The sequence below is a fragment of the Cetorhinus maximus genome, chromosome 2 (assembly GCF_964194155.1).
Source record: "Cetorhinus maximus chromosome 2, sCetMax3.hap1.1, whole genome shotgun sequence".
Classification (NCBI taxonomy): domain Eukaryota; kingdom Metazoa; phylum Chordata; class Chondrichthyes; order Lamniformes; family Cetorhinidae; genus Cetorhinus; species Cetorhinus maximus.
This window is the reverse complement of record NC_135880.1, coordinates 40,985,363-41,013,328: the sequence shown is the minus strand read 5'-3', so window position 1 is coordinate 41,013,328 and position 27,966 is coordinate 40,985,363. Positions and strand designations below refer to the sequence as shown.

General features: G+C 42.4%; 2 protein-coding genes across 6 annotated transcripts in view; both read right to left on the bottom strand.

The window, feature by feature from the left end:
* LOC144693724 (ceramide transfer protein) overlaps positions 1-27,966 on the bottom strand; it is a 134,393-nt gene that overhangs the window by 82,123 nt on the left and 24,304 nt on the right. For all 5 annotated transcript variants that reach the window (XM_078563665.1, XM_078563692.1, XM_078563674.1 and 2 more), the window contains exon 3: positions 6,422-6,538. In XM_078563665.1, the coding sequence (XP_078419791.1) occupies positions 6,422-6,538 (117 nt within the window). The remainder of the gene's footprint in view (positions 1-6,421; positions 6,539-27,966) is intronic.
* Positions 1-27,966, bottom strand: part of LOC144693742 (beta-1,3-galactosyl-O-glycosyl-glycoprotein beta-1,6-N-acetylglucosaminyltransferase 4-like) — a 497,013-nt gene that overhangs the window by 450,975 nt on the left and 18,072 nt on the right. The window lies entirely within an intron of this gene.

Genomic DNA, 27,966 nt, shown 5'->3' with positions numbered 1-27,966 from the left:
TTGAAGCTGATGGTCAACTGAAAACGCATCCATGTTTGTATTTATTGTGTGTGTTTACAATGATTCTTCCTGTTTTGTAATTTATCCTGCTCCCACTGAAACAGACCTATTACTTAATGCACTCTCTCTTTATCTAAGGTGCAATGTGAGAACATGTCAAATTTTGCATTTTCAGCATGAAACATGCACCAACCAGGGATAGGCATAAATGCCAGCATAGCATACATTTCAAGTATCAAAATATATCAAAAATGTCCCAGCTTTCACCAGAATGTTGAGTAAAGCATAATACCCTAACCTCATGAATATCCCATGTGCACTGTGGGGCTGTGCTGATTTGAGAAAGGTACTGTCATATTTTGTTAAGGCAAAAATGTGTTACTTTTGCTTACACATTGGCAGACCCCTTAAAATCTTCCATGGACCCCTTTTTGAGAACCCCTGGAATTGCTCATTAAGCAGGATCAACCTGCCTTCCTATATCGGGTTTACATTGCAAAGCTGAAAGGTCAGTGCCAGAACTAGAGAACTGCCACTCCTACACAGCATTTGATGACTAATACAATTGAATGATTAGATTACGTTTGAGAAACAAATTACTTGTCAGAGCAAAAGTATTTAACATTATAGTACGATAATGCTTAGTTACACAGTACCCACAAGAATTGTATGAGATTCTAGTTACCATATCCACCCCACCTCAAATTCCATGACTGAGCTCTCGATTAAACTGCTTTTGCTTAGGTGTGTGTCAATATGTGTGAATGGCTCAAAAAAAAAGTTGAAAAAATATTTTGCTTTACACTTTCAGCATTTTGCTCCACCAAAATTAAGTTCCAGCATTTTAGTTTATACAGCAGCTTATAGACCATGGTCCACCTAAGGAAAGCATGCACACACCCATTTGAATGCATAATTCCAAGTGTCCAAGCAAACATTCCTCCCTCAAACAAACAGATTTACCAGACATCCAACGTAAGATCAGAAAAAGCTGAAAATATTCAGGAGGTCAGGCAGCATCTGTGGAGAGAGAAATGGCTAACATTCAGATTGATGACCTTTCATCAGAACACTGTTCTGTCTGTGATCAACTTGAAATGTTAACTGTTTCTCTCTCAACAGGTGGTGCCTCACCTGTTGAGGAATATTTTCAGCATTTTCTGTTTTTAATTCAGGTTCTCAGCACCTGCAGTATTTTGCTTTTAAGAACTGATCATGCAACTCACTTTTTATGGGGTATCTTGTTGGCAAAATGGTTGCTATACTTACATGTATAAGTCACTGCACTTCAGGGCCTTTTTTCAAACCTGAACTATTTTGAGATATCTTGAAACATAATAAGGCGTTAAAGGAAGTTTTAACCTCATGAAGTAGGGCAGGGACAAAATCCAGGAAGATTGGAAGGAGAGTTGGTTCTGGATTTTTTTTTCATTCATTTATAGGATGTGGGCATCGCTGGCTAGGCCAGCATTTATTGCCCATCCCTAATTTTCCTCAGGAAGGTGATGGTGAGCTGCCTACTTGAACCGCTGCAGTACCTCTATTGTAGGTACACCCATAGTGCTGTTAGAGAAGGAGTTCCAGGATTTTAGCCCAGCAACAGTGAAAGAACGATGATATATTTCCAAGTCAGGACGGTGAGTGGCTTGGAGGGGAACTTCCAGGTGGTGATGCTCCCATGAACCTGCTGCCTTTGTCCTTTTAGATGGTTGTAGGTTTGGAAGATGCTGCCTAAGGAGCCTTGGTGAGTTTCTGCAGTGCATCTTTTAAATGGTATACACTGCTGCCACCTGGATGCTGTCAAGTTTCTTGAATGTTGTGGGAGTTGCACTCATCCAGGCAAGCAGAGAGTATTCCATCATACTCCTGACTTGTGCCTTCTAGATGGTCAACAGGCTTTAGGGAGTCAGGGAGTGAGTTACTCACTGCAGGATTCCTAACCTCTGACCTGCTCTTGTGCCACAATATTGATGTGGCAAGTCCAATTCAGTTTTGGTCAATGATAGCCCCCAACTCTGCCAGGATGACGATAGTGGGGGATTCAGCAATGGTAATGCCATTGAATGTCAAGGGGCAATAGTTAGATTCTCTCTTTTTGGAGATGGTATTGCCTGGCACAAATGTTACTTGCCACTTATTGGCCCAAGCCTGGATGTTGTCCAAGTCTTGCTACATTTAGACATGGACTGTTTCAGTATCTGTGAAGTCACAAATGGTGCTGAACATTGTGCAATCATCAGTAAACATCCCCACTTCTAACCCTATGATGGGAGGAATGTCATTGATGAAGCAGCTGAAGATGGTTGGGCCGAGGACAATCCTTTGTGTAACTCCCTTGCCCAATTCATCCTGAAATCTTCTGTTGTCTGCCTTCCTTCCAAGCCCCATATGGATATGATTTCTCTCCTCTCATATCTTTTGATCAATCAACTCCTTATATTCAAGTCACTTCACCTCCCCTAGCCTACTATGCTCCAATCTCGCTGCCTTATGCCATCATCCAATCATTAATCACTTTGATCTCTTTCTTGCATATCACCATCCACTTTCTCATCTTCCCAACCACCTACATTCCCCCACTTACCTCACCATCTTTCCCAGTCTCTCTAACCCATGATTTGAAAATCTCAGGCAGCAAGGAGAACCCTACATGGCCCCCTTCATGACCTCCAAAATATTTCTCTTGCATGCCACCTTCACATGGAGGTCATGATTTTGCTGGCTCTATAACCTTTCTTTGTCTTTTATAACACTATCCCTGTAACTGTTCCTGCTACTTGCTCCCATTTTTGATCTCATACTATCTTCCACTCAAGCACTGATCCTTCATTATTTTTTAATTTGCTCCCCATTACCCTCCAAGTTTTTCAAAGTCCCTCAGATATTTATTTCATATTTTACTAATTATTGAATATAAAATTAATGCAAGATTAAATATTGAAAGATCAAGAAATTAAGCCAAAACAAGTCTTCCAAATTTCAGCCATGCATAAGATGCTGTGCAGACCATTCCACATCCCAGTATTTTTCACAAACCTGATTACAGCTGGGTGTTAACAAAACTGAATTTCCAACTCAGTACTTTCTGAGCCTTTAACTTGGATAGCCCTTCCTCAGTACAAGTGGGAACCAGCTAGCATATTCACCCACTAAGTGGTAAGTGGGGGAATGTAGGTGGTTGGGAAGATGAGAAAGTGGATGGTGATATGCAAGAAAGAGGTCAAAGTGATTAATGATTGGATGAAGGCATGAGGCAGTGAGATTGGAGCATAGTGGGCTAGGGGAGGTGAAGTGACTTGAATATAAGGAGTTGATTGATCAAAAGGTATGAGAGGAGAGAAATCATATCCATATGGGGCATGGAAGGAAGGCAGACAACAGATTTCAGGATGAATTGGGCAAGGGAGTTACACAAAGGATTGTCCTCAGCCCAACCATCTTCAGCTGCTTCATCAATGACACTCCTCCCATCATAAGGTTAGAAGTGGGGATGTTCACTGATGATTGCACAATGTTCAGCACCATTTGCGACAAAGGGGATCAGAAAAGTTATTTCCACTGAGCATTATAACCAAGTATAGAATTCTCCTCAAGTCAAAGATTATTCATGGCTAAAGGAAGAACCTGTGCAGTTAGCCTAGCTTTCAATAGCTGTCACATACTAGGCTCATCAGGGATAGATGATTGGTACAGGATATAGAAAATGATTGACTGACTCGGGTTCAGTGGCAAAGCGGAATAGCCCACTCAGAATGTTAGAACCATCACTATCCCTGGATAGATTTTGTGGCCAATTCTGATAAAACGAGAAACAGTGAGAATGTTGGTAGAACTTCCTACTCTGACACAGAAAGATCAAATTTAGCAGCCTAATTGCCCTGCAATGGATAGAAAAACCTCTATAATTATTAATCTGAACAACTAGCTTGAGATGTTTGTCAACACGCTAAGAACTTCATGTGCCCTTACCTATTTCTGGGGAACATCCACTTGTTCAAGATGGACTGATTCCATAACATCAAGCTGCTTAAGGCATCAGCTACATCAGGAGTTTTCATGCCACAGCCCCTTGACCACTTGCAATTTCCAATCCCAGGCAATAAGCATGAGAAGAGAGCAATAGCTTGGAAACTGCTGAATAAAAGCCCAAAAATCTTTCCGCTAAGTTGTTAACAGTGGAATCAATTTTGATAACATAGGAACAGGAGTAGGTCATTTAGCCCCTTGACTTGGTTCCGCAGAACAGAACTAAGGCATGCTTTGAGTAGGATGACATGGCTCTTTTTAGCATTACTATTTACACAGACACTTTTCTAAAGAATAATTATATTCAGCCGCCATCAGTTTATACAATGACCTATCAATTTGTGGGGTGAGATTTAATATCATTGAATATAACTACCTTAACTGTTACCCCGCATGGTGAAGAGATGACTAAATTTTGCCACAATTACAAAACTCGCTACCGCCCATTTTCTACTGGAAAAAAAGACTGATTCAGAGTACATTGGCTGTGATAGCCTACTTGCCAACAGTACTCTCATACTCAGCTCCATCCTGACCAACAAGTATCCTGCTTCATACCAGCAGCCTCCAAGCGAGATTTCTAATTTATCACCATTACTACTGCTCAACAGGAAGTGATTTTCCATGAAGTTGAAAACTCATGCCAGGAATTCCCAATTTGGAACCATGTAGTATATCCACAGTAGAGTGAAGAAAAATCACTTGAGTCAGTGACCCAGGTTGAGTTTGATACTACTTCTAGCAGCAGGAATATGACCAGAGATTAAATGGATTTCTGTAGTCTTGACAGGCTTCAGAAGGGGATAGAGAAAAAGAGGGAAATGGGATTTAGAAGTTGAATAAAATTTCAGTCCCATCCACCAACTTGCATAATTAATTTTTCAATTTAGAATTATAGAATCTTACAGTAACGGGGAGGCCATTCATTAAGCCATGCCTATGCCGGCTCTTTGAAAGGACTAGTCAACTACTTCAACATATAAGCATTTAAAAATGAACAAAAATATGGGAAAAACACAGTTCCCATATAAATGTTCCCCTATTAATATATTTAATTTTTTTGCCTTTGCTATGGGTAAGTACTTGTTAGGCTAAAAATGGCAAATCCCATATATGACAGCAGTTATGAGAAAGTGAATGCTAAATCTTCCTGTCTTACGTGCTAAAACTGCTTATTCTTCAAGCCAGTGTATTTTGGCATAGAAACAACAGGAAAGCTTGCTCCTCTCAAATACTTTTCCACAAGTTATTGCCACAAATTCAAGCACCTAGAGATCCACTTCTAAGAGCAAGGCTTGGGTAATACATATGTGAGCAAAGTACTGGAATCCTATACTTTCTTTCCTTATACAATGCCAGCAGGAGTGAATGATATAGATGTAACCAGCTTTAAAATGAGTGCCGAGCTAAGGGCCATGGTTTAAAATCAAAGCAGCCTAAAGCTGGACAAAAGATTAGACTAAAGATATCCCTAGCTGAAAAGAAGCATAGAATGTAGTTGCAGAATATGCTGTAGCCTAACAATGGTCTTTTACAAGCTCAACATTACCTCCTTTCTTTCACAATATATGCCTCTAAATACAAGACCAAAAATTCACGTCTTTTCCCCCTTTCCTCAACATCAAAAATTTTACCATTTATGCTGTACTTCTCTACTCTTCTCACTTCCAAAATTCATGGAATCACATTTTCTACACCAAGTTGTACCTGCCACCTGACAATCTTCCTGAATTCCATCACAATCCTAATCAATATGGTACCATCAGCTTACAGTACTGTTTTCTCAATTCCTAAATATATAGTAAATAAGAGTCGACCCATCGCAGGCTTCTGTACAACACTTGGTGCAGAACAGACTGGCAGCAAGAGCAGTTGACACATAACACCTTCAAAAAGGTGCCAACTAGGTAACTTTGATTACGAATCTGATGGTAGACATATACTATTTTCTTTGAAGAAATCCTGTTTTTCCACTTCTTCCCTCTCCCCAATTCCTTTTCCCCCTTTTTTCAATTCATAATCCTTCTGGCCGAACAGTACCTTATGCTGCAACTTAAGAGAAACCCAGTTCCTTCCAGAGAAGGGTCACACACAACAGTTTGTATTTAGACCAAGGTTCAAAGACTTCTAGCTAAATAACCAGAACGCGCTGCCACATCAATTAACTAAAAATTCAACTTGCCATACATGTTTCACTAAATTGTCACTTCTTGGGTTGTTGAAATGTATTCAAAGTTGATCCTGTACTTTAGTCCCTTCAACATGGGAGGGGTTTAGAAGCCCATAAATTCTATAAACTTTAACTAAACAATGTATAATTTGAAATGTGTCTCTAATCTTATCTTTAATTCAAAACATTAAATCTCTGATTAACGCTTCTGATTTTTCATTTTACCTTGTGTTGTTCAATAGCCTCTATCCATTGATGTCTATGGTCTGGGTCTTGAGCACGGAGGTACCACACACTGTCATTCACACTGATATCAAAGCGACATTCGTCAAACTCATGGGGCTGTGGAGAAGAGTGATAGGTCATGAGAAGTGAACTGGATTAACACAAGAGCATGCAGGTTTCAGCTGAGGTGACTAACAAACATACAATGTTTCCTCATAGTTTATGAATCAACATTGCTTCATATAAGCAATTAATTAGTACTGTAACCCACACAAAATAACAATATTGTCTCTTACATAAAGACTTGGTAGACCAGCAGTGAATATGCAGTTTCAACTATATGAAGAAAAATAGAATCTTGAAAATTAATAGAATTATGTATACATGCCCATAATATAGTTTAACTGTACAAAGCACACAATTGAGCAGCCTGCATTGTGAAATAACTCATAAATGGAGACAGATATCCTTGGTTGAAGTGAATTCAAGCCAGCCCATTAAGTACTCAATGAAGAAACATTTGAAATAGAGGTCACAAGTAGCACATGGTACAAAAGGAACAAAAATTACTGAACCGGTATATGTTTGAATGGAATAGGTTATTAGCTTAAAGGATTTAGACCTCACTGCCAATCAGAAGACTGCATGAACACAAGTCTAAAGTCTTTGCTCTATAATCAGTTTTCATCAATCCAGTATCACAAGACTCTCAGCACATTGGCTTATGAACACCAATCACCATGTGGTGCTAGAATTCTGGTTTTAAGTCCTCGCCTTTGCTGGTTCTTAATCTTACTCATCAATATCTCAAAGCCAGAGGTTCTGGCACAGGGAAAAAAAAACTGAATCAATTTGACCTGTTGTCTGTGGCTGGTTTCAGACTAACATACAGATTTACAGACCTGCAAGGAAAGAACTTCTACAACTACTTAATGACAATTTTAATACATTGTGCATTGGTGTAATGTGATCCATTGTCAGAATAATTACAAAAGAGATTACAATAATTTGGTATCACTTATTTGGAGGTACCAGATAATGTCCTAGACAAAGATTTGAGGTGAACAAGGATCGCAGCTAACTTCAGTCGATGCACTTAACTTTGAAACTGGTCCAGTAGTTTAAAGAAACTTAATCCCTTTGATAGTAAACACAATACATGATTTAAAAGATATATTTTTCTTCAGACTTATGGGTTTGCAGGAAATTTCTTAAAAATTCAAATTCCCAAAATCAATTATGCATGTTTCACAGCACATTTTGGCTAGAAAGGTAATAAAATCACTGACAATATCTTCATGCCTCACTGGTCCCAAATATAATGATGCATGGCTAAAGCTTTTAAATAAACTATTATAAATTACATTAACTTAAACCTTGAAACACTTAATACACATTTTATAGCGGACCAAAAATGGTAAGAACTGACTACTTCTCACCAAAACAAGCAGAAGCCACCTCAAAATTGTTCTATGACTGCAGCAGTAAACCACACCACCTACCAAACACAGGAAATTAGCAAGTATAATCCCACAGAAATCAGCAGTAAGACCTTGCAAGAATGGCATAACCAACAGCCTGCAAATGAGCATGATATTTTATTCCAGTATAGTCAACGCTCATCTGTAATTTGTCAGTTTATCAAAAAACTGTATTACAACCTTTGAAGGTTTCATGGCTCGATGGTATACAGTTCAAATATATATTTGTTCACACTTGCCATTTGTAGCATTTCTAGTCATTACCCAATTTAAAAGTCTCTCAATTCTGATATTAGAAGAATTAATGCTCCACTTTTCTGAACTGCGGGAATATCTGAAGTTCCAAAGGGAAGCCATTGAAAGTCGTCTTTTAAGCACAATACAAAAAGCACTTGGGTGCTGGAACTTGAAAGCTGAAAACAAACAAATCACAGGTTTGCATGCAGCCTAGGAAAACCTCACCATCACAAATTTATTGGAATGTTACCCGCAGATGTACGGCATAAGTTTCATGGAGAGGCTAAAGAAACTGGGGCTGTTCTCCTCAGAGCAGAGCAGGCTGAACAAGATTCGTTAGGTGTTCACAATCATGAAGGATCATGATGGGTTGAGTAAGGAGAAACTGTTTCCAGTGGCAAAGGGTTGGGTTATTGGCAAAAGAACCAGAGACGACACGAGGAAAACATTTTACACAGCAGATTGTTACAAACTGGAATGCACTGCGAGGAAGGGTGGTGGAAGCAGGTTCAATGCTAAATTTGAAAACAAGCTCCGAGGGAGGAGAACAGACTATCAAAAGCAAAAGCACATGCCATACAGTTTGAGTATGTACGATATTGTAATTAAGTTTGATAAAAGTTTCAAGATGCAATAATCTAAAATTTGCCCACCCCAGTTTCCCGAATCGAAAATTGGCTAATTCGACCTTCAACCTTCTAAAGTGGAGAAGGCGGTGAAGTAGTGGCATTGTCACTCATAATGCAGAGACCCAAGTAATGCTCTGGGGACCTGGGTTCGAATCCCACCACAATTCAATAAACATCTGGAATTAAAAGTCTGATGATGACCATGAAACCATTGTCGATTATTGTAAAAACCCATCTGGTTCACTAATGTCCTTTAGAGAAGGAAATCTGCCGTCCTCACGTAGTCTGGCCTACCTGTGACTCTAGATCCACAGTAATGTGGTTGCCTCTGAAATGGCCTAGCAAGCCATTCAGTTGTAAGAAACTGCCACAAAGTCAGTAAAAAGGAATGAAACCGGATGGACCAGCCGGCATCAACCGAGGCAATGGAACTGACAACGGCAAACTCATCCCTGTCAACCCTGTAAACTCCTCCTTACTAATACCTGGGGACTTGTGCCAAAATTGGGAAAGCTGTCTCACAGACTAGTCAAGCAACAGCATGACATAGTCATACACACGGAGTCATACACACAGAATCATACCTCACAGATCATGTCCCAGACACCACCATCATGTAACTCCTGTCCCAGCAGAGGTGGCAGCACAGTGGTATAGGGTCAGGTGGGAGTTGCCCTGGGAGTCCTCAACATCAAATCTGGCCCCCATGGAGTCTCATGGCATCAGGTCAAACATGGGCAAAGAAACCTCCTGCTGTTTATCACGTGCCGCGCCTCCTCCGCTGAATCAGTATTCCTCCATGTTGAATGCCACTTGAAGGAAGCACTGAGTGTGGCAAGGGTACAGAATGTACTCCAGGTGGGGGACTTCAATATCCATCACCAAGAGTGGCTCGGTAGCACCACAAAGCTGCTAGACTGGGCCTGCGACAAGTGGTGAGGGAACCAACAAGAGGGAAGAACATACTTGACCTCATCCTCACCAATCTGCTTGCCGCAGGTGCATCTGTCCATGACAGTATCAGGAGGAATGACCACCGCACAATCCCTGTGGAGACCATGCCCCGTCTTCACATTGGGGATACCCTTCATTGTATTGTGTGGCACTATCACCACGCTAAATGGGATAGATTTCAAACAGATTTAGCAAATGAAGACTGGGCAACCATGAGGCACTGTGGGTCATCACCAGCAGCAGAATTGTATTCATCTGTAACCTCATGACCCAGCATAACCCCACTGTATCATTACCACCAAACCAGGGGATCAACTCTGGTTCAACGAAGAGTGCGGGAGCGCATGCCAGAAGCAGCAACAGGCATACCTAAAACTGAGGTATCAACCTGGTGAAGCTATAACACAGGGCTACTTGCACACCAAACAGCGTAAGCAGCAAGTGAGAGTTAAATGATTTCACAACCAACAGATCAGATCTAAGCTCTGCAATCTTGCCACAGCCAGTCGTGAATGGTGGTGGACAATCAAACAACTTACCGGAGGTGGAGGCTCCACAAATATCCCCATCCTCAATGATGGAGGAGCCCAGCACATCAGTGCAAAAGATAAGACGGAAACTTCGCAACAATCTTCAGTCAAAAGTACCAAGTGGAAGACCCATCTCAGCCTCCTCCAGAAGTCCCCAGCATCACAGATGCCAGTCTTCAGCCAATTCGATCCAGATGATATCAAGAAATGGCTGAAGGCACTGGATACTGCAAAGGCTATGGGCGCTGACAATATTCCAGCAATAGTACTTAAGACTTGTGCTCCAGGACTTGCTGCGCCCCTAGCCAAGCTGTTCCAGTACAGCTACAACACTAGCATCTACCTGGCTATGTGGAAAATTGCCCGGGTATGTCCTGTACACAAAAAAAGCAGGACAAATCCAACCCAGCCAATTACTGCCCCATTACTCTACTCTCCATCATCAGTAAGGTGATGGAAGGGGTCAAGGACAGTCCTATCAAGTGGCACTTGCTTAGAATAGCATGCCCACTGACACTCAGTTTGGGTTCTGCCAGGGTCACTCAGCTTCTGACCTCATTACTGCCTTGGTTCAAACACAGACAAAAGAGCTGAACTCCAGATGTGAAGTGAGACTGATTGCCCTTGACATCAGGGCAGCATTTGACCGAGTGTGGCATCAAGGAGCTCTAGCAAAACTGGAGTCAATGGGAATCAGGGGGAACACTCTCCACTGGCTGGAGTCATACCTAGTACAAAGGAAGATGGTTGTGGTTGTTGGAGGTCAACCATCTCAGTTCCAGGACATCACTGCAGGAGTTCCTCAGGGTAGTGTCTTAGAATCAACCATCTTTAGCTGCTTTATCAATGACCTTCCTCTCATCATAAGTTCAGAAAAGGGGATGTTCGCTGATGATTGTATAATGTTCAGCACCATTCGCGACTCCTCAGACACTGAAGCAGTCCTTGTCCAAATGCAGCAATGCCTGAACAATATCCAGGTTTGGGCTGACAAGTGGAAAGTAACATTCGCCAGACAATGACCATCCCCAACAAGAGGGAATCTAACCATCGCCCCTTGACATTCAATGGCATTACCATCACTGAATCCCCCACTATCAGCATCCTGGGGGTTACCATTGACCAGAAACTGAACTGGGCTAGCCATATAAATACTGTGGCTACAAGAGCAAGTCAGAGGCTAGGAATCCTGCAGCAAGTAACTTACCTCCTGACTCCCCAAAGCCTGTCCACTAACCACAAGGTACAAATCAGGAGTGTGATGGAATACTCTCCGCTTGCCTGGATAAGTGCAGCTCCAATAACACTCACGAAGCTCAACACCGTCAAGGACAAAGCAGCCCGCTTGATTGGCACACCTTCCACAAACATTCACTCCCTCCACCACTGACGAACAGTGGCAGCTGCGTGTACCATCTACAAAATGCAGTGCAAAAACACGTCAAGGCTCCTTAGGCAACACTTTCCAAACCCACGACCATAAAGAACTAGAAGGACAAGGGTAGCAGACACATGGGAACACCACCACCTGGAAGTCCCCTTCCAAGTCACTCACCATCCTGACTTGGAAATATATCACCGTTCTTTCACTGTCACTGGGTAAAAATCCTGGAACTCCCTCCCTAGCAGCACTGTGGGTGTACCTACACCAGAGGGGCTGCAGCGGTTGAAGGCAGCAGCTCACCACCACCTTCTCAAGGGCAATTAACGCTGGCCTAGCCCACATCCCATAAATGAATTAAAAAAAAATAACTAACCAGGTTTTGACTTGAAACTAAACTTAAGCCTTCCTAAAATTCAGAAATGCAGTGAAAACAAAAGAACTCACATTTGCATAGCGCATCATCGAGATCCAGATGTGTGGACATCTATACCTACTTCTTGGTCTTATTAGAATTATGTAGCCTTCCCTTCCTATTCAGTTCAAATCTTGCTTGAGAGTTGCAGGTAAACCAAAACTATCCTATCTTTTCACTGTTCAAACTTGCTTAATATTTAGACTTTTTCTTATAAATGCATGGCAGATGCAGTATAATGTGGATAAATGTGAGGTTATGCACTTTGGTAGCAAAAACAGGAAGGCAGATTATCTGAATGGCTATAAATTGGGAGAGGGGAATGTGCAACGAGACCTGGGTGTCCTCGTACACCAGTCACTGAAGGTAAGCATGCAGGTGCAGCAGGCTGTAAAGAAGGCAAATGGTATGTTGGCCTTCATAGCGAGAGGACTCGAGTACAGGAGCAGAGATGTCTTGCTGCAATTATACAGGGCCTTGGTGAGACCACACCTGGAATATTATGTGCAGTTTTGGTCTCCTTATCTGAGGAAGGATGTTCTTGCTATAGAGGGAGTGCAGCGAAGGTTTACCAGACTGATTCCTGGGATGGTGGGACTGACATATGAGGAGAGATTGAGTCAGTTAGGATTATATTCGCTGGAGTTCAGAAGAATAAGGGGGGATCTCATAGAAACCTATAAAATTCTAACAGGACTAGGCAGGGTAGATGCAGAAAGGGTGTTCCCAATGGTGGGGGAGTCCAGAACCAGGGGTCACAGTCTGAGGATATGGGGTAGACCATTTAGGACTGAGATGAGGAGAAATTTCTTCATCCAGGGAGTGGTGAGCCTGTGGAATTTGCTACCACAGAAAGTAGTTGAGGCCAAAACATTGTATGTTTTCAGGAGGAGTTAGATATGGCTCTTGGGGCGAAAGGGATCAAAGGATATGGGGAGAAAGAGGGAACAGGCTATTGAGTTGGATGATCAGCCATGATTGTAAAGAATGGCGGAGCAGGCTCGAAGCCGAATGGCCTACTTCTGCTCCTATTTTCTATGTTTCTATAAGAGCAAAGTGTTTTACTTTGATTAAAAAAAAAAGCCAACTGCAAACACAAAATGCATGCCCAAGTATACTTCAGATACTTAGGGCCACCAAAGCCACAGCTCTCCTGATTAAAGCAAAAAAGCAAAAAACTGCGGATGCTGGAAATCCAAAACAAAAATAAAAATACCTGGAAAAACTTAGCAGGTCTGGCAGTATCTGCGGAGAGGAACACAGTTAACGTTTCGAGTCCGTATGACTCTTCAACAGAACAGCTCTCCACAGCTCTCCTGATTTGATTGTGGTGTTGTATACCTTCTGGCAAGCATTTCTAGCACTTGGATAATCACTAGCCATCCACAGAATTGGCTTGACCCTTTTCTTTCAAATAAGTATCGGTCTCTAGACAGGTCACACTCTGAGCACTGTATCAGATTCTGGTCAAGGGACAAAGGAGACATTTGAGTGCTGAGGGACTCATTAAGTTTTAGATATACTTACAGACAAGCAAAATGATCTGTACGGAGTTGAATAAAGAGGAGTTCACTGATATTTCTCAGGATCTCAACCCTCCATATGCATTAAGCTAAACTCTATGTAATTTATGCTGGTACTGTATTGATCTTTAGCTGACAGTCTTTATAGCACAGATCTCAGATAGCTGATGGCCCTCTCAAAATAAACCTACTAGATCTGTTTTTTAAAAATTTTTTTAGGGTCTTCCTGTCAGAATCTCCTGTACCCAAGTAAATATGCTGTTTCAATGGCAGCAGCAAATATTAATATGATGGCATTCACTCATGTTATAATGATGCTATGCAACATCATGATGTTACTATGCCATACATGTGCATAGCCAACATTCCACAGCTCGTCCACACAAAATTAGAAGGCAGAGAATTAAACACCCTCAATTCAATGCACAGTTGTTTTTTTAGATTCTCCTCCCATAGTTGCACCAAATTAGCTTACCTCAGCTGGGCTGGCGGTATAGACAATACAAGGCAGCAGTGCACAGAATTTGGTAGAGAAATGGAAAAAAAAAATCTCGATTCCCTAATCACCTTTCAGCAACCTGCTACTCAGGTAGATAGTTCTGCAGCAATACTTAACTAACCTTCTAGAACATAGTGTATCACACATGAGAAATAGCCGACACAGCAATGCCATCTCAAGGCTGTCAGCACCTGTGGAGAACTACTCCAACATTTGTCAATGCCGTCAAAAATGCAAGAGGAGAATTCTCCACTTTAGAAGAGAGGAATGTGGATCAATGTGGACTGAAGCAGTCTGTGCCCATATGCAGCAAGATCTGAACAATATTCAGGCTTAGGCTGATAAGTGGCAAGTAACATTGTGCCACACAAGCTCCAGGCAATGACCATCTCCAAGAGAAAATCCAACCATCTCCCCTGACATTCAATTGCATCACTATTGCTGAATCCCCCACTATCAAGATCCTGGGGGTTACCATTGATCAGAAACTCAACCAGCCATATAAATACTGTGGCCACAATAGCAGGTCAGAGGTTGGGAATTCTGCGGAGAATAACTCACCTCCTAACTCCTAGAAGCCTGTCTACCATCTACAAGGCACAACACAGGATGAAGTACTCTCCACTTGCCTGGATGAGTGCAGCTCCAACAACATTCAAGAAGCTTGACATCATCCACTTGAGCAATCTACTTGACTGGCGTCCCATCCACCACCTCCACCACCAACGCACAGTGGCAGCAATGTGTAACATCTACAAGGTGCACTGTAGCAACTCCTTCAACAGCACCTTCCAAAACCTGCAACCTTTACTACCTTGAAGGGCAAGGACAGCAGATGCATGGGAACACCATGCACCACGCAAGCTCCCATCCAAGCCAAATGCCATCCTAGCTTGGAACTATATCGCCGTATCTTCACTGTCACTAGGTCAAAATCCTGGAACTCCCGTCCTAACAGCACTGTGGGTATACGTACACCACATGGCCTGCCACAGTTCAAGACGGCTCACCACCATCTTCTGATGGGCAATTAGGGATGGACAATAAATGCTGGCCATGCAGGCAATGCCCACATCAAGTGAAATAATTTTTAAAAAATTAAAACAGGGAGAGAGAAAGAGGGAGAAGGCTATGTGCATTCCATTAGAAATAAGATTAAGTTCGGAATGCGATGTGGAAATTCCACCTTTCAAATTCAGAAGTCAAACTCAGAATTAAGCACAGTTACCTGCCCCAAAATTAGACTACACACTTGAATTAACTTTCAAAATTCTATTTCATACATGGATGAGCAGGAGAGATGACTAGTTTTAAAGCTATTTTTATGCCAGCAATTCCTGTCAGTGGAATCCATGCATTATTTTTAATCTACAATGTTCAAAATGATGCCCAACTATGACAATTACTGTAAAATCCCCTAACCACAGACACCAAACCACAGAGGGAAAGCCAAACAAGTATTATTAGGGAATGATTTCAGGAACATAACATGAGTTTTGAAATGTAATGCAAACCAGCTGACCTTCATTGCAGTGGTTTGAGGTCAACTTTGCCAACCTTGCAGTATTTGATTTGCTACATTGAGCCTTTAATAGAAAAGTAAATTCACGAGATAACCGATAACACCTAACTCATTTGAAAATGGACTTTCCAAATTGCCAATTATTAAACATTTAAGTACCAGAACTTCACAATAAAAGAACTAAAATCTATCTTTGTTTTAAAAATATCCAATGTGTGATGCTCCAGTATCCAATCATTTTGCAACTACAAATATGTCCTACGTCCTCATCTCACATGGATTTAAGTTGCCTACAGCAACTCCACAAAATGGTAGTTGAGGGGCTGTTCATACAAATAAGGTTTGAGAAGTCTTTATTCCTTCCAAAAATGTCCACACAATGTTCAACACAGTTATTCACCTGAAAACAATACTCAAAGCCCACCTAACATAATACTAGAAAAAAAAGGCTATAACGAGCAACAGGATAGATGCAGAATCCATAACAATCAATTTAGTTGATAAGATGGGATCCATCATCCTAGGGATTATACTTTAGACTACCAAATACTCAACTCCCTAACCCACATATCATTGCCACCCCTTGACCTTGCCATCCCATGTGGTATCAATTACATAAGGCAATACAAAATCAAGATACTGCAGCTGCTGGAAATCCTGCTCTCATTTGCTAGGACTACTCACTATTCCAGGGTCATCTTGGAATGGGGAGGTGTCAGCTGTGGCTCAGTTCATAGCACCCTCGCCTTTGAATCAGAGGGTTGTGGGTTCATGTCCCACTCCCGGAAACCAAGAACTGTGATTGTACTCAAAAGAGTTGCAATCTGTGACTGTTGATAACTCGAAAGAGTATCATCTTGGAATGGAAAGATAACTACCGGCTGCTTTATTTCTACTGAAAAGCATCTTCCTAAACCCTCGCCCCTCCGCGAGGACCTCATGGACTTCTTCATCACTAAGATCAAGACCATCCAATCAGCTGCCTCTGCCATGTCAATCCCTTCCACTAGCCCACCTTTAGCCAAACGTCCTTTACTGCTTACCACCACCCTATCCCTGAATTTGCATGTTTTTCTGGTTTCTCTCCTATATCCTCTCATGCCTCTCTGAATTAATCTTGTCCACGAGACCCACCACCTTTTCCCTCAAATATTTTCAATTAAATTGCTAATCACCCAACTTCCCCACTTAGCCCCCATTTCAGCTAATGTTGTAGATAGTTCTCTCTCTTCAGCTGTAGTCCCCCTCTCCTTTAAATGTGCTGTCATCATTCCTCTCCTCAAAAAGCCAATCCTTCACCTCACTACCCTTGCAAATTAATAACCCATCTCCAACCTCCCTTATGCCTCAAAGTCTCTGAATGTGTTGTTACCTCCAAAAACCATTTCCAACTTTCCCAGAACTCTGTTTGAATAACTCCAATCAGCTTTCTGCCTCTGCCACAGTACCAAATCAGCTCTTATCAAAGTTGCAAATAACATCCTATGCGACTATGACAGAAGTGAACTTTCCCTCCTCCTCTGACTTCAGCCTTTGACATGGCTGATCACACCACCTTCCTCCAACATCTTTCCACTGTTGTCTAGCTGGGTGGGACTACTCTTGCCTGGTTTCATTCTTATCTAACTAAAAACAGCCAGAGAAACACTTGCAATGGCCTTGCTCCTGCACCATTACCCCTAGTTTCCCTAAGGACCTATTCTTGGCCCTTTCCTATTTCTCTTCTACATGGTGCCCCTCAGCAACACCATCCGAAGACACAACGTTAGTTTCCACATGTACACTGACGACACCCAACTCTGCCTCACCACCATCTCTCTTGACTCCTTCGACGTGGCTAAATTATCAGGCTGCTTACAGGCATCCAGTGCTGAATGAGCAGAAATTTCCTCCAATATGTATTAGGAAGACTGATGCATTGCGTTCAGTCCCCAATCCAAACTCCATTCCCTGGCTACTGACTCCACCCTTCTCCTTGGCAACAGCCTGAGCTTAAGCCAGTCTGTCTGTTCGCAACCTTCGTGTCACATCATCCTGAGATGAGCGACTGACCTCATATTCATGCCATCACTAAGACCACTGATCTCCACTGCTGTAACATTACCCAATTTCACCTCATCTTCTGCTGAAACCTTTATTCATGCCTTCTATTCCATGCAGTCCTGGCTGGTCTCCCACATTCTACCCCCCATAAACTTGAGGTCAGCCAAACTCTGTTGCTCATGCCTTAGCTCGCAGCAAGTCTCATTTCTCTATCACCGCTGTGCCCGCTGGCCTACATTGGCTCCCGGTCAAGCAGCGCCTTGATTTTAAAATTCTCATCCTTGTTTTCAAATCCCTCCATGGCCTTGCCCCTCCCTATTTCTAATCTCCTCCAGCCCCGCAACCCTTCCAGGTATCTGCACTCTTCTAAGTCTGGCCTCTGTGGACATCTGATTTTAATTGCTTCATCACCAGCAGCTGTGGCTTCAGTTGCCTAGGCCCAAGTTCTGGAATACTCTCCCTACACCTCTCCGCCTCTCTAGCTTGCTTTCCTCCTTTAAGACACTTCCTAGAACCTCCCTCTTTGCCCAAGCTTTAGGTCATCTGACCTAGTATCTCCTTATTTGACTCAGTGTTAAACTCTGTTTTATAATGTCCCTGTGAAGCGCCTTGTGGCATTTCCTTACATTGAAGATGCTACATATTGGCCCATAACCTCTGCTAGAGTGGCCATTGAGTTGGATTGCCACGTTGCTCGCAGTTACTTAGCTTGAAATCCAATCGCTCCTATCTCGCCCAGCCTTCCAACTCAGGCTGGGCGAGACCTGTGTTGTGCAGTAGCTTCCCATGGCCTTCTGTCCAGGATTGCGGTGACAGAGGTAAGGAGGACATGTCCCGTTTTTTATGGCACCAGCTGCCATAAACCAGGTAAGTTTAAAGATCCAGCCACTTTGACAAGCCAGAATGATTGTATAAGGTAAGCGAGTAGGATTTGAAGGGGGCTAAGGGAGGGGGAGAGGGGGTGGAATCAGGACAGGCCTGGGGTGGGGTCAGGTCAGACATTGGGTTGAGCTGAACCTGTGGGTAGTTAGGAGGCGGTGGGGAGTTCCGGTGGAGGTGGGGTGGGCCGGATGGCTAGTGGGGAGGCGGGGGGAGAAGAGGGGGAAGAAGAGTCAGGAGAGGTCAGTATAATAGTTACCCAGAAGCTAGAAGTAATTTTAATTTCTTAATTCTTATTACTTTTTCTGAGTAACAATTGCCATATGACAGTCAGAACCATCCAAGGTTTGCGATTTAAATCCCATTTTTTGGATGGTTCCCAGTGCAGGGCAATTGCCCATGCAATCCTTACCTGGGAACCTCCGGAGGGGGGGTTCTCCAGTGCATCTTTGGGGTATCCACCCAAATACACTGTTCCAGAGCTCAGAAGTTAAGGCCCATCATATCTTAATAGCAGTATTCAAAACAGAATTGGGTCAAGTGTGACTTAAGTAGGACAAAGACAAGTTAATAATTAGCAAAAGAACAAATTATGAGGAAATGTGGGTGAAACTGCATACAATAAACTTGAGAGAAAATCTTGAGAAACAATGACAAAGAAGTGGGAAATCTTTAAAAGAATATTCAGTATAGAGTTTGAGAATTGTTTTCTACTCAAGGCCAAAAGCAAACAAGATAATAATACAGCACCATGGAGAAATAAACAACCAAAGGAAAATTTAAATCTATAGAAAAGGGCATAAGTGCTTAGATACTAAAGAGGAGGGCAAAAGCAAATATGAAAGAGCTTAGGAGAGAAGTAACAAAATCAAATCAAGGAGAATAAAAATAATATGTTCTATAGATACAAATAACGAAAGGAAAATTGAAGTAGGCATAGGGCCACTAAAGGATGAGCAAGATAAACTTACAGCTAATGACAAGTAATGGCAGAAATTGTGAATAACTAAATTGCTGAAGAAACTAACAAAATAAATACTTCATTTGAGGATCAATACAGTTGGGATAGCAATGGAGAAAATAAATTGACAAATTAGTAAAAGTAGAAGGTAAAATCCCAGGTCTGGTTGTTGTGCACCTAAACATACTCAAGGAAACTAGGGAAGAGAAAAGGGAGTGTCACAGAGCTGATGCTGTCCTTATATACAAAAAAGGAGATAGAACAACACCTAAAAATTATAGGCCAGGGGGGAGCTCAACATGGGAAAGATACTGGAAGCCATACTAAAAGTTGCATGAAAGAGCCTCTAGAGGCAGAAAGTATAATAAAATAGTCAACATGGATTCAGCAAGGCTAAGCCATGATTTTTCTCTTATCATCTTATTTAAACAAGGCTGTACAGCAAAGTAGCAATTTGGGTAAAAATAAGCAGAGTGGGTCAGGAAGGGACAGGGAGCTCAATGAAGGCAATTGGGCATTAATGACTAAGGGAACATTGGAAAAATCTAAAAACATTAAGGCGAAAGACATTTTATCTGACTGTGAAACATTCGGTACAAGGTGGATCAATTAAAACTACAGAAATAAATAGATTTGATCTAATAGCCATTACATGGCCGTGGTTACAGAAGGAACATGGTTGGGAACCAAATATCCCAGGATATTTGACTTTTAGAAGTAAAATATTGCTGTAAAGCAAGACATGTTGCTGAAGCTTTTCATCTTGCGCTCATCAGGTCAACTGCAAGAATGCAAAATTTCTAACGATCACAACAATTTACACTATAGGAGAAAAGGGTGCTGACTGGTTGACACATCCACTCTGACTGGCCGATGCGCTGACTTTTACAAGTATTGGGCAAAATAGAAAAGGTAAATGAGTAGTCCTGACAATAAAGGATGGGATAAAGGATCTAAACCCAGAAAAACCAAGATGTAGAATTAGTTTGGGTGAAGCTAAGAAACAACAAGGGGAAGAAAATACTGGTCTCAGTTTTTGGACCTCTAACAGTAGCTGTAGTGTCAGGCGGCATATAAATCAGAAAATAAGAGGTGCATGTAACAAGGGTAATACAATAATTATGAAACATTAATCTTCATATAGACTATGCATAACCAAATTTACAGTACACTAATTGTGTGGAAAATGAACTCATGGAATGCATTTAATTTTCTAGATCAGTATATTGAAGAACCAATAAGGGCAGTGGTTCTCAAACTTTCTTGGAGGAAGTTTTTCAACTAGATTGGTAATCATGGATTCCCCCATTCCATCAAAATGATACTGCATAAGTTATTTTTGAAGGTGCTGCATGCAATGAGTGTTTTTAGGGTAGATGTGGAGAATCCAAATCTAGGGGGCATAATACAGGATAGTTACTAATAAATTCAATACGAGAGTGAAGAGAAATTATGTTACATAAGCATGGTTAGAGTGTGGAGTTTGCTACCACAAAATGTTTGAAGCAAACAGCTTAAATGCTTTCAAAAGTAAATGAGAATAGGAGAGAAAAAGGAAGAGATGAAGCGGTCTGAAAGGACGAAGATGAGTGGAGCATAAACATCAGAAGACTAGTTAAGCCAAACGGCCTGTTTCCGTGTGTATCCTCCATGGAATCAACGTATTTACTAACCAGCACATCCGGCATGCTGTGTTGTGAAATGTTAGGTCATTTCGGAGCATGCTTAAGCAGTTGAGCAGTCCCATAGCGAGTCAGTGAAAAGTTTAGTGATTCATTCTCGGCCACTCATGCATTACTTTGCAGCGAGTTGTAAATGGATAGGTTCAGGAAGTTACCCACCCATTTTACTGATCATAAATGTTTTGGGAAAATAAGTCTTTTGTTTCCATCCTCTTCAAACTTTGGTGCTGTCACCGAAAAGCAAAATCTTTGACAGTGGACTTCAGCACTTGAAAATTGGTTTATCAAACAAGGGCATCATGTTATCTTGTCCATGGGTTAGGAGAATCAGATCACAAGACTAAAATGGTTAAATAATAACTTTGATTTGTCAAGAATGATGAAGCAATAAAAAACTCTGCTGATAGAACAAAAGGAAGCAAAAATCTTCTTGGTGAAAACATTCAAACTGTGCATTGCTGTCACCACTATACCCAGGCAGGAAAAAAAAACCTGATCGAGTCTGCCCCATTAAACAAAGTGGATTTGAAGAGAAGTGAAAAGGTTAAAAACCTTCTTAAAAGCTTGAAATCTGCTAAGTAATGCGAATGTGCCTTGGAACATTTTTCTACATTAAAAAGATACTATATAAATACTAGTTGCTGGATAGCACTGCCACAGTTGTCTCGTATGGCAGATTTACTGACAATAGAGGAGACAAAGACAGAACTAGAAACAGTGGGCAGAATTTTGTGAATAGAGTCGGGGTCCTGATAGCAGCCGGAAACACACATCAGCAATATGTACTGCTGGCCGGCAGGACTCCACCCGCCGCCCATCCCCACCACAAAAGCCCCTCAATTCTACTGGCAGTAGCTCATTACTGAGCTGCTGCCGGATTTGTTGTCCTGTGCAGGATGGCTGCCCACCCCCTGCAGCTGCTGGCCTAATCAGAGGGCTGGCAGCTCAGCAGCGCCACCAGGAGCGGTGACTACTGTGAAGACATGGAGGGGGCCCGAAGCCGACTCCAGGTAGGTCCAAGGACATTTAAATGTAAATGAAATTCAACTGATGGGGAGAAAACCTCTCTGAGTCAAGTGCTGGGGTCACAGGTCAAGCGCTGCCTTCCCTGTCCAACAGGAGAGATATAAAGAAGCTGCAATATTCCAGTAGATATTCCAGGCATTTTCTTTCAACAGTATCTTCTGGGAAGTGAAGATTAAAAGGGATAATTCTGTTATCAATTTAGCAGCTAAATTCCAAAACAGAATTTCTTCCCCCATGTTAAATAGCACATGGTTTGTAGGCTAGATTTTCTGATCTCAAGTTAATAGAAGAAATTCTGTATATTTGTAAAACTGATGCATATTGTATCTCATGACACCCAGCTCAACCTCTATCGCCCCTCCTGAATTCTCCACTGCTTCTGTGCTGTCTGATTTCCTGTCTACCATTCAATCTTGGATAGCCAGTAACTTCCTCCAAATTTTCCTGATTACAAAGATCAAAGCAATCATCTCCATTCCACTGTGCAATCTCTGTACCCTAACCACTAACTATCTCCCTTCCCTAACCACTACATCACGCTGAACCAAACTATTCAACATCAATCTGCTTGAGCTAGAGACAGGTTTCTGAACCCATATCAGCTCTGTCCCAAAGACGATCTACTTCCACCACCACCACACCATCACTGACTTCTGCCCTCCTAACTCAGTCTATATAATATGAAAATTCTCACTTATGTCTTTATTATTTCCAGATTTAAATTAATCCAATGCTCTTTTAGTTGGCATCCCATTTTTCACCCTCGAAATTTCAGCTTATCCATATCCTATCATGCATCAAATCCCAATGACCCATCACCCCTGTCCTCACTGAGCTACATTAGCTCCCAGTTCCCCAATTTTCAAATTGTGTTGAAATCTCACCGTGCCTCTCCTTCTATGTCGAAACTTCTCCAGCTTCTCAAACCTCTCCACTCTTCTCACTCAGGCCTCTTGTCTATCAACTCTGGAATGCCTTCTCCAATTCTCGCCAACTCCTTCTACTCAAGGCCTTAAAGAGATGCCTCCCACCCACCCCAAATGATCAACTTTCCCAATCTTCTCTTCCTTAGTTCAGCACCCATTTTTCTTTATATCTCTGATAAATTTCTTGGGAGTCGTTCTACATTGAAGTAAAATTCAAGTTAAGGTTGTAACAAAAAGCAATAGAGCATTTGTTAAAGCTAACATTATACTGAAGTTTTGCCAAATTAATCAGAATGTCAGAGAGGTTATGCAGAACCTTTTTAAACCATTGGTTCAGCTACAATTTGAGTATCGCATCCAGTTTTGGTCACCACACTTTAGAAAAGATATGAGTCCTTGAGAGGGTGCTAAAATGGTTCCAGGGATGAGGGATTTTAGCCAAAAGATTAGGTTGGAGAAACTGGGGTTGTTCTCTTTGGAGCAAGGGAGATTTGACAGAAGTGTACAAGATTACAACAAGTTTTCATAAGGTACACAAAGAAAAGCTATTCCCATTAGTTGATGATACAAGAACTGGGGGGCACAAATACAAGTTTTTGGGCAACACGTGCAGGGGTGATGAGGAAGAACATTTGTTTGCAATGAGTGGACATGACTTGGAACTCACTGTCTATGAGAGTGGTGTAAGCAGAGATGATCAATAATTTCAAAAGAAAATTGGATGGGTACTTGAGGGAAATAAACTTTCAGAGCTACGGGAATAGAGTAAGAAACGAGACTGACTGGATTTCTCCACAGAGCCAGCATAGACTCAATGGGCCGAAAGGCATCCTTCTGTGTCATGACGACTCTATAGCTGTATGAAAACATGAAACGTAGTCACTTAACCCAAACAAATTTTTCCATGTTATCTTTCTCAAAAATGTCCTTGTATTTTTATATTGGAGCGGCAGATATTATTCCAAGTGTACATGTCAAATACCCTTCTGAAAGCTATTCTGATTGTACAATGGTTCCCAAGTCTTTAAAACCCTTTAATTCAAAATACAATCTTCAATTCACAACAACACAAGCTGCACCGAACAGGCTTTGCCAAATCATTATTCGAAATGGTTAAACTGTTAATTATCTCCAAAAAGCATAAACTTGAAAGGAAGGTTATAAACATAGCTGAAATTTTCTGAGTCATAGTTTCACAGAAAGTGATGTGATAACATCACTTAAATACATCGCCTCTAGTATTGGAGCTGCCACTCATTTCTACACTAGATGGAATCTTTCCAAAGTCAATAATTCCACAAGTTATCAATAACTAGTTGTTGCGACAATAGAGTCTCCATTTGGAAATACAGATATGTGATGATGAGTTGCAGTGGTGCACAGGACTATTTCAGTTACGTACAAGCACACTAAAGCAAACTAGGTTCTTGTGGTATGATCTGCAAATCCCTTCTAAACACTTCATGCTTCTTACAAGTACTTAAATTAATAGCTACTATTTAAAACAAGAGACACGAAAGAAACCTGCGCCATATAACTTTGTAATCAAATTAAGTAATCCTTATTTATGTCAGCATCATCCTGTATGCAGTCTCAACTGGATGCAATATCAAAAGATAAAATTACGAGAGTCTGGTCAGGTTTTTTAATTCCTTCACAGGCTATGCGTAGATCTTTAACAGTGGCAGGGCATATTGAAAGAGTAGTTAGCAAAGCAAATGGGATCATGAGTTTCATAAACAGAGGTATTGTGTACAAAAGCAGGAAAGGAATGCTGAACTTTTATAAAGCTCTGGTTAGACCACAACTGGAGTATTGTGCCCAGCTCTGGTCACCACACTTTAGGGAAGATATGAAGGTCCTTGAGAGGGTGAAGAGGAGATTTACCAGAATGGTTCCAAGGATGAAGGATTTTAGCTACAAGGTTTGGTTGGAGAAGCTGGGCTGTTCTCCTTGGAGCAAAGGAGATTGAGGGGAGATTTGATACAGGTACAAGAAGATGACAGGTTTAGATGAGGTACACAAAGATGTTCCCATTAGCTGATGGTAACAAGGACTTGGGGATACAGAGTTAGGTTTTGGGCACAAGATGCGGGGAGGGGGGGAAATTTTTAAAAATTCTTTCACAGGATGTGGGCATCGCTGGCCAGGCCCTTGAAAAGGTGATGGTGAGTTACCTTCTTGAACTGCTGAAGTCCACATGGTGTAGGTAGACACACAGTGTTGTTAGCAGGAGAGTTCCAGGATTTTGACCCAGCGACAGTGAAGGAACAGCTATATAGTTCCAAGTCAGAATGGTGTGAGACTTGAAGGAGAACTTGCAGGTGGCGGTGTTGCCATGTATTTTCTGCCCTTGTCCTTTGAGGTGGTAGACGTCTTGGGTTTGGATGGTGCTGTCGAGGGAGCCTTGACAAGCTGCTGTGTATCTTGTAGATGGTACACACTGCTGCCACTGTGCACCAGTGGTGCAGGGAGTGAATGTTGAAGGTGGTGGAAGGGCTGCTAATCAAGCGGGCTTTGTCCTGGATGGTGTTGAGCTTCTGTTGGAGCTGCACTCATCCAGGCAAGTGGAGAGAGTGTTCATCACACTCCTGGCTTGAACATTGTAGATGGTGGACAGGCTTTGGGGGCTGTCAAGAGGCGAGTTACTCATTGCAGAATTCCCAGTCTCTGGCTTGCTTTTGTAGCCACAGTATTTATATGGCTAGGTCCAGTTCAACCCAGGATGTTGATAGTTACCATATGGGGTGGGAGGAAGAACTTTTTTTTTTAAATTACAGAGCGAGTTATGACCTGGATGGTGGAAGCGGAGACTAGCTCTGGCCCAGATCTTCCCGTCAGCGTCAATGCTGAGTGCACTGAAGCTGCCCACAAAGATTTGCAACCCAACCCTTTTAAAATTTTGCAGACAGACTTCTGATCCCATCTAAGCATCAGTGCAGAAATCACTGGAGAAGATCGTTGGGCGCAAGAAGAGAAGGAAGAAGGGAGGACACGTCTCTTTTTTACAACAGGGGCTACCATATTTACCAAAAGTTTTCAAAGGTCCAAGGCTTTGGTTGAATGGGCAAGTTGGGCTGGGTCAGAGGGGTATTTAGATGGTCCACAGGTGGGGAGGGTTGCTTGTCGGACATAGTCGGGTTTTGTAGTCAGATTGGCTCAATGGGGTAGTGGGAGTGCGGGGGAGGGGTGGGGAGGTATCTGGCCCAAGTCCCTGCCCTGAGCTCAAGGTCGGAGACATTCACGAATGCCCCAGGCAGCACAAATCAGCCCATCAGAAGTTCAAGCTTCCCAAGCAATTATAATTGATTTAAAAGGTTTAATTTAAAGGGATAAGTCATGGCAGGAGAGCTCAAACCCATGGTGTGCTCCTCGTGCTTCATGTGGGAAGTCGGGAACATTCCCACTGCCCAGGACCAGCATGTGTGCAGCAAGTGTGCCCAGCTGCAGCTCCTGGAAGCTCGGATTTCAGAGCTGGAATGGCGGCTGGGGACACCAGCATCCGCGAGTCTGAGAGCTTTGTGGGTAGCACGTTTAGAGAAGTGGTCACACCGCAGCTGAAGGGACTTGAGGAAGGAAGGGAATGGGTGACCACCAGGCAGTCCAGGAGAAACAGGCAGGTAGTTCAGGAGTCTCCTGGGGTCCTGCTCACAAATCGGTATTCCATTTTGGAGGCTGATGAGGGCGTTGGTTCTTCCAGGGAGTGCAGACAGCCAAGCTTCTGGCACCACAAGCAGCTTGTCTGTACAGGAGGGAAAGAAGAGAGGAAGAGCAATAGTAATAGAGGATTCTATAGTCAGGGGAACAGATAGGCGCTACTGTGGCCATCAACTTGACTCCAGGATGGTGTTTTGCCTCCCTGGTGCCAGGGTCCGGGATGTCACTGAACGGCTGCAGGGCATCCTGAAGAGGGAGGGTGATAAGGCAGAGGTCATGGTATATGTTGGTACCAATGACATAGGTAGAAAGAGGGATGAGGTCTTGCATCAAGAATTCCGGGAGTTACAGACAGTAGACTGAAAAGCAGGGCTCTTGGGTTGTAATCTCTGGATTGCTCCCAGTGCCACGTGCTAGCGAGCACAGAAATAGGAGAATAGTGCAGATGAATACGTGGCTTAAGAGTTGATGCAAGGTTTTAGATTCCTGGGATCGTTTCTGGAGAAGGTGGGACCTGTAGAAGCAGGGCGGTCTACATCTGAACCAGAGTGGGACTAACATCCTTGCGGGCGGGTTTGCTAGTGCTGTTGGGAGGAGTTTAAACTAATTCAGCAAGGGGAGGGGACCCAATGATAGCAGAATAGGGACACATCATAATATGGTAAAACAATCAAGTCAGAGGGAGTACAACTGCATTAAGTTTCAAGAGAGTAAGGCAAGGCTGGATGGCCTCTACTTTAATGCCAGGAGTATTACAGGTAAAACGGATGAGTTAAGGGTGAGGATTGACACGTGGAATTGTGACATAGTAGCCATCACTGAGACGTGGTTAAGGGAGGGGCAAGATTGGCAGCTCAACATTCCGGGATATAGAATCTTCAGGCAAGACGGGGAGGGGGTAAAAGAGGAGGAGGCATTGCATTATTAGTTAAGGAGTCAGTTACTGCAGTAAGGAGAGATAATAACTTGGAGGGGGCATCGAATGAAGCTTTGTGGGTAGAGCTTAGGAATAAAAAAGGAGCAGCCACATTGTTAGGTGTTTATTATAGACCCCAGATGGTCAGCGGGAAATTGAGCAAATATGTGCACAATTTGTGAAGGTGTGTAAAAAGAATAACAATAGGCGATTATATTAGGTGATTTCAACTTTTCCAACATTAATTGGAATAGACATAGTGTTAAGGGCTTGAATGGAGTGAA